General features: G+C 46.3%; 1 protein-coding gene across 5 annotated transcripts in view; it reads right to left on the bottom strand.

Moving 5' to 3' along the window:
* ntrk3b (neurotrophic tyrosine kinase, receptor, type 3b) overlaps positions 1-9,168 on the bottom strand; it is a 123,070-nt gene extending 113,902 nt beyond the window's left edge. For 2 of the 5 annotated variants that reach the window (XM_037484165.2, XM_037484144.2), the window contains exon 1: positions 8,451-9,167. In XM_037484165.2, coding sequence (XP_037340062.2) covers positions 8,451-8,692 — 242 coding nt within the window. In that variant the 5' untranslated portion in view covers positions 8,693-9,167. Of the gene's footprint in view, positions 1-8,450 lie in introns of all 5 variants that reach the window. The other 3 variants (XM_037484183.2, XM_037484173.2, XM_037484154.2) reach the window with 2 other exon arrangements.
* Between the last annotated feature and the right edge of the window lie 765 nt (positions 9,169-9,933).

Below are 9,933 nucleotides of genomic sequence, written 5' to 3' on the forward strand. Positions count from 1 at the left end.
GTAAAGCTCACTCTACCAATTCATTTTATATTTCTTTTTAGGGACACAATAAATAACTGTAATTCCCAGTCATTCCCAGTAACCCAAACATGAAATCTCCATGATGTTTACTGGGACTTTTTGCTAACATTTCACCACATGAAACACATCCGTCTGCAGGACTGAGAACTGACGCTCAATCAAAAATATCAAGTAAGCTCAAGAGACATTTTGAAACAAGACGCGTTAATTCAGCCAGAAGAATTAGACAAATAAAGGAAAAACAGAATGAATGCAAGGTGTCAAATGTGCATGCTTTGTATTGTATAGATGTATTTGTTTTTTAGATCAACAGTTTGAAACCCTACTCTCTGCTAGATGTTAGTTAAAAACTCATTTAGCAGATCTACTGAGACGGACACATCAAAGAGCTGTATGCTGCCGGCTTGTTCCTCATCATAGATATCAGTCATGTAACACATATATATGTATATGATGTGTGTGTGTGATTGAGTACGGTAGTGCAGGCCGTAGATGGAAAAGTTTGGTCTTATGTGGAGTCCAAATTGAATGAGGGGAATACAAAAAGAATGGCTAAAACCAACGAGAGTGGATTTTAAAGGAGAGATATATCAGCAGGAAGAGAAGGTGAAGTCAGGTAATATTTAAAAAGATGATTTTCTCATCTTGTGAAGGAAGATTGACTGGGATATTCTGACTGGAGGTCATTGTGGCAAACAGGGGAGCCGGTACAGGTAGAGAGTTGGAGCATTTACTGTTAACGTCCTCTCATCTGCCGCCACACAAAGCTCTTCTGATGACAAGAAAACTGCTGCCACCAAGAGTCCTCGGCTCACTGACAATGATGCACGCCTGAACGACCTGCCTGGTCCATAATGGCTCGATGGAATGCCATACACATCAATAGACGGCAGAATAGAGCAAATACACATCAGAGCATAATCAATAAATAGAGGCTGCTCAGGGGAAATAAATATATATATATACTGTATTTTTCTACTTTGTGGCAAACAGGAAGCTGCATTGGTGGTGGAAGGGTTTGTCCTGTCCTCAGCACTGATGATGTCGGCGGTCGGAGCTAAAGCATCGTAAAGCCATCCATAGATTCAGAGTGTAAGGGCCAAACCTCCACCCAAATATGGCACCAAAGGGTTCTCACTCATTTGTACAGTGGGGAAGCTGATGCACCGATGAGGGCAGCAGAGGCAGCTCGCTGCGGATTAAGCGCCGCTCTGCCGTGTCGGAACAAAGACACCAGTGTTTTTCCTAGTTCTCTACACACAATGGACTTAATGATAAAAATAACAAGAATAATCCAGTGCAAAGATAAAATAAGCTCCATCCTGAATGGAGAGAAGCCATCCGGGGTCACGCTGAGACATGTTGAAGCGAGGTTTAGCCGCAGGCTATAAGATCCAACACAGGGGCTTGTGTGCACGTACATGAGCATTTTCGTTCTGGAACAATTAAGTCTTCAAATAATAACCTTTCACTTGTTCACGAAATGCTGCGAAAATAGCATCCATCAACGAGGAAGGGAGGAGGCTGCATCATTTACACGGCTCTGCAGGTCAGTACCGACATAGAGGACACTGGGTTGACTCCTACTTGATAACACATGGCGACTGAGGTTTGTGTTTCTTTTTTGAGACGTGAAACATCCCACACGAGCAATGGTCGCGGCTTTGTTTGGGTAAAGAGTGCTGGTGGAAGAGGAAGAGGAGGAGGGGGCATCTTTTACAGATACCTTGTTTGAACAGTAAATCCCGTTCATCAGTTGAAAGCAGCGGGTCCATGAGAATCTTCCCTTGTACCGGTGAGCAATCAAATAGCAAATTATAATTAAAAGAATGCATGTAAATTGATGGATTCTGCACGAGGGAAACCTCTCACTGGTTTATTATTTATTCATGTGTTTTTCTTCATGTCAAATTACCTTTTCAATGGGTGGATACATGTTTTTTTTCCGCTCCCTTCAATCTCCTAAATTTGACATGATGAAGTGAGTAAGTGCCCACAGTAGCTGCACTTCCTCATAATCTGCTGTATGAAAGCAGTAGCTCAACGCAAATGTCAACAGGAAGCCCCCGGAAGGCCGCTGCGAGGCTTTAGAGGGTTCTTCTAATCCTGGGAGAAAACAGCAGTCTGCACTATTTTTTTTCACCCCCCCCATCCTCAACGCATCATTTGACTGTGTAAGGGTGTGTATGTGTGTATGGGGGTGGGGTAGGGGGGGGGGGGGGAAACATAATTAGCATGCTTCTTTAAAGGGCAGTTTGAGGATGCGGCGGGTTGAGGTGGCGAGGTGGGGGTGGGGGGGGAGCTTGGTCGGCCCCACGGCCCGGCTCTCCTCGCTGCTGCCCCCCCGCATGCGGAGGATCTCTCCCCCTAATTCTCCGATGGAAGCCGTGACCTACTTTCCACAAAGACAGGCTCATGCAAACTTGATGATGTGCTCATAACAGAGGAGCCCGTCGCGCAGCGCCCGGGGTGAGCCTCGCAATGCGGGGGCCGCAGGGGGGCTCGCTGTGGGTAAGGACCGACTGGCAGGCCGTGCGTTTAGCAACTCTGTCAGCGGCGCCTGAGCACCAGACACCGAGGGACGGGAGAGGCCACGGGGCTGTGGGAGGCAGTGGGAGGCTGTGGGAGGCAGTGGGGGGCGTCACGGTCACCTGAACCTTGCAAAGAAAGTTTTTTTTGCATCTTTCTTGTGAAACTAAGAATAGGAGAAATGAAAAAGCCCCCTGCTACTGTGGCCAATTCTGAAATAGCGTGAGAGGCTTGTATTTTGGTTATTTTCTTTTTTTTTTTTACTAAAGTCACACAAAAGCACAAAAGATAACAATTACATTTTAATAAAATGTTTTGTTGCAGAGGAAATTTATCCACAGCTCAGAAAACCCCAAAACTGGTGAAAACGGAAAGTCGGCGTCAACAACTTAGCCAGATTTCTTTGATCTTTTTTTTTTTAAATATTTTATTGAGCCTTTTGTATTTGAGAAGTCTCGTCACGGCCATCCTGTGGACAGGAAATGAATATGGATTCATTTTAGTGAATTGATTGTCTATTGTAATGCCGTTTAACAAGACTCAAGTCAAATAATGAAAGTCTAGATGGCATTTATCATCTCTTGTATCAGATTAAAATCCACATTTTTCCACTTTAAGACTATTTCAACCTTCTGTCACGATATTCAATATTTTAGAAGTTTGACAAAACTGTTTTTTTTTTTTCTCAAAAGGTTGAATCAAAAAAGTTTTTGGGCCCAGGTCTCTCTTCTAATTTAAAGTTACTGGGTCTTATTTCAAGGTAAACGCAACAAAACACCGACAGAGAGCCGAATTAAAGGTAACGCAGCGTGGCGTTTCTGCTCTGAATGAGCTGGATATGAGGCAGGAATCAGAAGCTGATGTCAGGCAGAGCAGCTAACAGAGGGTAACCGGGGGGGTAGCTGCAGCTTATTTGTGCCATCAAATGATACCAACACACTAAAAACCACACATCACACACAGAAGCCCCCGCAGGCTTGTAAAAAGATCTCGGCCCTACACAGCGAAAAGAAATAAATAAACCGCCACAGAGAAATATCAAGGTGACAAAGAAAAGTGAATCGCAACAACACACCCGTACAGGTGAGCTGGGCCCCCGAAACACAGACATCACAGACGTCACACGGCAGAGACAAAGAACAGGAGGAGGTGGGGAATGAATACACATGGGGGGGGGGGGGGGGGAAGGAGTCGTGGTGCGTTGTGGAGGAGAGGGCTGGTTCCAATATGTACATCCATCTAACCACCCGGATGAGGAGGGGGGCTGAGGAGGGGGGGGGATGTCTCATATTGAGGAGGTTTGACAAATATCATTTTGGTTTAACAAATGCAGCTGTTAAATACCCATCTATCAGGTTGTTAAGCAGCCTGTGTGGGTTTGAGAGGCGTTGAGGGAGGGTCTGACAGGAAATAGTACCAGTGGCATCTTGGAAATAATCGCAGTAAGAACTAAAATGAAGTCTCACCCTCAATTGAGGTGCTCAAACGCTAATCTTCCTTCGTACCCAAATGTTGGAAATCCAATACTGCAACGTTGCAGGTCCCTCTAAAGACAAGATCCAGATGTTTCAATAGCAGATGTCTGTAATTGAGAGCTGAATATCGATATTAATATAGTGTCTTCTTTGATATTGTGAAATTTTAACATTTTCAGGAGGAGCTCAATGGGTCATCTGCTTCAAATAAACTAAAACTACCATGGTTAGTTGCAAACTTATGCAAGAGGAGGAGAAAATGTTGACTTTAAAGGGCGATCTGGTGGCATCTAGCGGGATCATTACAGATTGCGACCAAGTCCACCCCCCCACCCCTGTGTGCCAAGCATGTAGGAATAAACACACACATCCATCCAGAGACCACCTGCTCTCTATGTAGATACAAACGACCTACGTAACCTAAGAGAAATGTTTCTTATTTCACAATGATTACATATTACTATGTAACCAATTTAATATCGACTTCTATACTTCCAATAAATCCTGCTCAATGTTACAAACTGTGCAGCGATGCCCGGCATCGGAGCCTGGAGGAAACTCGGCGCCCACATCCTTCACCTAGAAGAGGCCCTTGGAAACATTCCTGCATAAAGAAGGTTTCTTTGGCAGCATCAGCTCGCTGGGGGGGGTTTGTGGGAAATGGTGTCCGGGGGTGTCCACCGATCGATAGTTTCAAGCAGCTCAGCCATTTGGAAAACATTAAAAAAACTTCTCAAACCACAGCCAGTGTTTTCGGACTCGTCATTGAAAGTGACTTGTAACCTCCTAAATTGTGACTTGAAGATTCACTTGACAGTAGGAACAATAGAGATGAATCTAATGTCTGTGATGACAGACGTTCATTGACTCGAGGATAAACATTTTATATCAAACAATCATCTTCAAGCTGCATTTGCAGAAATAACAGCAACCACAGAACCATGTCAGAGTGTGCAAGTCTTAGTTTGTTTGCAGATAACCAGATGGCAATTTCACAAGTCCACATAAATCTCTTTGATTGATGAAAGTATTAAAGAAGTAAGAGCTAATAGAAGTGCATTCTCATTCTCCAGAGGACAGCTAAATGAAACCATACATAAGCAACAGGTGTTTGGTCGCTCTGTACCTGGATGCGTCTCATTGTCGACATGTTCTGTTGAAACAGATATTTGCAGGTGAATGTCTGGACGCATGTCCGTCGATGCTGACCCACCACGTTCAGGGGGGTCGGGGGCTCTTTTTTTCGCCCATAGTTGTGCTTTTTAGCGGAACCAAGGACACAACTCTATGCTGCCGTTCAAGTTGGAGTGAGATTGATGCGCTCAAATCTCAGCGTGTCGACTGGCCGTGTTGAGGAATGTGTAGATTTTAGGACGCTATTGGTCTCATTACTTAATCATGGATCAGCTTCTTTAAAGTCCCTCTGCACTCAAACATGTGCATTATTCACTTGGATGTTTGAGCTGCTGCTCACTATGAAGTGTTTTCACGTCGCTGGGGTCTCTGAGCTCCGTTCCAGATGTGCACTTTGTGAACTCACAACAGCCAACCGTGGCTCCTTTTGTCTAATAGGCCCCAATGAATTCCTCTAAAAGTAATTGACCTACATGTGGTGCCACAAATAGTCCAGTTTTTATAGATTATGCTTTTAGACATGTGTGGAGGGGATCTTCAAAAATGCTGCAATAAAAGCAGTCAAATAATTCCCTTTATTCAACCACTGTTTCTGTTCACAAATATGGAGATAAGTTGTAACGTTTCCACAGACATCGAACTCCTTTTCTCACTATATGTAGATTTACAGAATAGATAATGTATATTATGTTTTATTAAGATTCTGTCAAGGAGAATCCATATTTCTATTTTTATGCTAATGACTACTTGATTACCGATGAGACGCTGTATAATAATAACGTCCATAATAAATGATACGCCTGCTTTATTGTTGCATTGCCGTCGAAGATGTGGCTTCTACCAAGTGTCCCACATCATTTAATCGAGTGATCGCATGGATGTTGGCGAACACATGCATGACTACGGGGGTGTGGATGGAAGGATGCGCTCGAGGAAGCGAGGCGATCGGAGGGATGATTTCTCTCTCGGTCCATGCGGTGCAGTGATTGAACAGATTCCATCCTGACACTCAAGTCCTCTCTTCTTTCAAACCACGCTTTCTAAAGGTGAAAAATATCGGAGAAACTAAATGAGGCCAAACGTCATCACGAGTGTTTGTAGACTGATTGGATTCCGCAAAGCACCAGCACCTGCAGTCGGAGAAGCACTTACACAAACCTGTCGAGCCTGAGAGACAATTCTTTGTTTTTTTTCATTTATTTTGCTTCTAATATCTCAGCATGGCCTTATCGCGTCCCCTTCAAACAGTGATGCCTCTTCAGATGAATCTCTAACGGCAGAGAACTGGAAAAACTATTATCTGGACGTGGCAGTTTCTCTTTGGCTGGCCGATCAGCCCACGTTGCCTCTCTAGTTTTCCCATCTCCATAAATTGCCCCCATCTCTCTGCTCGTTCCCCTTGTGAGAGGGAAATAGACCCGCCGTTAGTGAAACGCACAAACCCAACACCTTCCGCAGTGAGGGGGGGGGGGGGGGAAGGACAATTTGTGGGCCGAACGTGGCCTCGATCGCTGACTACTCAGTATCGCTATGGTTACCGGTTATTATCTTTAAAGAGAATGTTTTACTGGCCCAATCATAAATTAGCTTTCAGCAAATAACTGCTATTATCAAATACACACATTCGTTTATACCGTTCAATTGTCAGAGGCACATTAAATGTTAAACACACTGTCGGCACGATGCTTTGAAGCCAAATAATAAACTCATGCTCTCCAAACGGGCTAATTTAATGTTTGGACATCATATGCGTTTTGTGTAAGCACATCTCTGGCAGGCTGTCACTGGGCTGCTGCTGTGGGCCTGAGGTTGTTCGGTCCATGCGGAGCGGCAAGAAAACGAGAGCTGCTTGGCGCGGGGCCATGCGATGCACAGCTCGTCCCGGGTCTAATCGCATTGGAGTGTCTCAAAAGGCAAAGGGACCGACACACATCACGGCCATCGGTGCACGGGTTGGAGCTCATTGTAAAACAAGGCTGTGGTGCCTTTTTCAAATGGTTCCACTGGAATGACTGGAATAGGAAAATGGAACAGGTTTCCACAGGGAGGGAAATCTTTATCGCCATCAGTGACCTCTGACCTTTTGACTCTCTACAAGCCTCAGTTGCTTTTGAAGTGGCAGGTTTAGCGCACACAGAAAATAAAGTCTCTGAGAAACAATGCAGAGTCACGTGAAGGAGTCCAGTGCAGCGGAGAGGTGCTCCCAGCGCGGCGTGTGTGTGCACAGAGGGTCGCAGGCTTCCCTCTAGTGGCACACACAGCACAGAAAGAAGTGTTCTGCCTCAAAATGGATGGAAACGGGTGAATGGAATACAAGAATGATATAAATAAACAAAAAACTAACCGAGGGGAGAAAGGGGGGGGGGGGGGGGGGCTACAGCACGTTAAATGGAGATGTGTTTACTTTATATGGAAATGAGCCTCATCCACACCAGAGGTCTTATTTTAAGGCCCAAGCTCTGACTTTTCAAGAAAGAAAGCTTTGATGTTGGCAGGAAGGATCGATGCCAGGGGAAGAGAGAAAGGGGGGGGGCAGAATGGAAATGTAGGCTACTATCAAGGGAGAGGGGAGGAGGGGGGGAGGTCGTCTCAGTATGAACCAAACCCTTCATGAATCCCCTGAAACCATCCTGCTACATGTCAGTCTCTCTGGGGGGGGGGGGGGCACTCGTTTCTGAACATCCCCCCCCCACCCGTCCCCAATGGACCCCCACGTCATGTTGCACATAATCAAACTTTTTCCCCGGGTCTCGGAGGACGCGGGCGGACACGACGACCGGCCGACCCTTCTGCGCCATTTAGTTCCGTTTCATTTGGCACAATCTGTCGCACGAGGCCGGCGGTACCGAGCGGGTGGGTCTGCGCTTTTGTCCGCAACATCCTTCAGTCGTTTTGCAACACGCAGGCCTGCGGGATGCCGCTGCGGCGGGGGTCAACTTCATGAGGACACGCACGCACGCACACACACACACACACACGCAACCACTGACAATCACTACAAAAAGATCAGGTAGTTTTACTAAATAATGCGGAGGATTTGACACGGAATGAGTGTATTCTGCCTCTAAGCAAGACAGATCACCCCCGCTGGTGTTCTTTTTTAAATAGGATACTTAACAAACAGAGAGAGTAAAAAAAGTGCCAAGTAAGAAATAATAATCCGCGTAAAAATCAGCCAACAAGTCAGATCAGTGGGGGGGGGGGGGGGGGGGGAGATGCAACAGACAGTCTCGCGGAGGAGAAAACGCAAACGTGTTGCCAAAGCGCGCGGCGTGCTGCGCATCTACTTACATGGAGGAGATGTTTTTGAATAACTCTGCTATGTCAACGGTGGTCCCGTTGGTGCCGGTGTCTTGCAGGGCGAGTAAAGGGAAGAACCTGCCGTTGTCGGATTTATTGCAGTAGATCTCCGTTTGAGAGCAGCTGCAGGTCGGCGGGCAGTCCAGCATGGAGCTCAGATAGTCCTGGAAAACACTCATCAGGAATAAAACCCTCCACCAGCAAATCCGGATCGAATGAAACCATAGATCCATGTCTCCGGGTTGAAAGTGAGGGGGTGGGGTGGGGGGGTGGAGAAGAGGTCCCGATGTCCTCTGGGTTAGATACCGAAAACGGCAGAGTGGAAGGGAGGAAGGAAGGTAGGACAGAAGGAGGGTGGCGGTGGTGCGTCTGTACAGAGGAGGCTCTATGTGCGCGTCTATCTGCCGTGGAGCGATGCTGTAGTGTCCTTGCGCGTCAGAGATTGGGTGAAAAGGAGAGACAGGGGGTGGGGAAGGGTAAAAAAAAAAAAGAAAAAAAAAAAGAAAATCCAAAATCACAGATAAGGAAACGAAATAACGTGAGGCTCCGGTCGTCCTTTCAGCCCAAAATGCATGGTCTTTCCCCCCGGAATGCCGTGCTGGCTGTTGCTGCTGCTGCTTGATGCCGTCGTCTCTCTCCAAGCAGGACCAGGACGACTGGAGCAGAGAGGCGCCGAATGAGAAGTTGGAGCATCAAGTCCCTCCTACCGGCTACAGTCAGACTGACACCTGCAGCAAGCATCACACAGGAGCACCATGTAAAGAGAGAGTGAGAGGGGCATTCAACTAAAAGCCATCATCATTATTATTAAAACAGATTTAGGAGAAATACAAAAATTCCAAACTGATGTCTCTAAATCCATGTGGAGCAATCGGGATAAACAGTGAACAAATGCCCTTTCATGTCAAAGAAAAGGATCTATGCCATCGGAATTAATTCGAAATATGAAAATAAATGTTCTGGTGATTTGTGTTAAGCAGAAGTGTCCAAACCCTTTTAGTGGGACACACCTTAATAACCCCTGGTGGTGTGAGCAGTCAGAGTAGGCCTGAGGGGGACACCATCAGAGTTGGGTTCTGATTGGTTCCAGCGCTACCTGGACCTGGACCCTTCAGATGCAGACACGGTGACGCTTGAGCAAATCCGTCAGTGCTAATGTGCCAGAGGAGCCGAGTCAGAGTGCCCGTGCAACCTGGCACAGCTCGAGCAGTTATGTAAAAGAAGAACGAGGGGGGGGGGGGGGCTGATAAAGCCTAATCTACACAGACTTAAGGCTGGAAACCCCATGCAAGGTGAATCTGGACAGCGACTTGGAGCCGGCAAATGGGCTGCAAACCTTCCACTCCTAATATAGAGCACTTTGGATTAAGCATGAAAACAATATGCAATTCAAAATGATTTCATACGTCACACCTGGAAGTCAGAAATCTTCTCTACACTCACTGGTTGAGATGTGAAGTTAAAGGCAGCTCAG

Source organism: Pungitius pungitius, chromosome 4 (assembly GCF_949316345.1).
Source record: "Pungitius pungitius chromosome 4, fPunPun2.1, whole genome shotgun sequence".
NCBI classification, from domain to species: domain Eukaryota; kingdom Metazoa; phylum Chordata; class Actinopteri; order Perciformes; family Gasterosteidae; genus Pungitius; species Pungitius pungitius.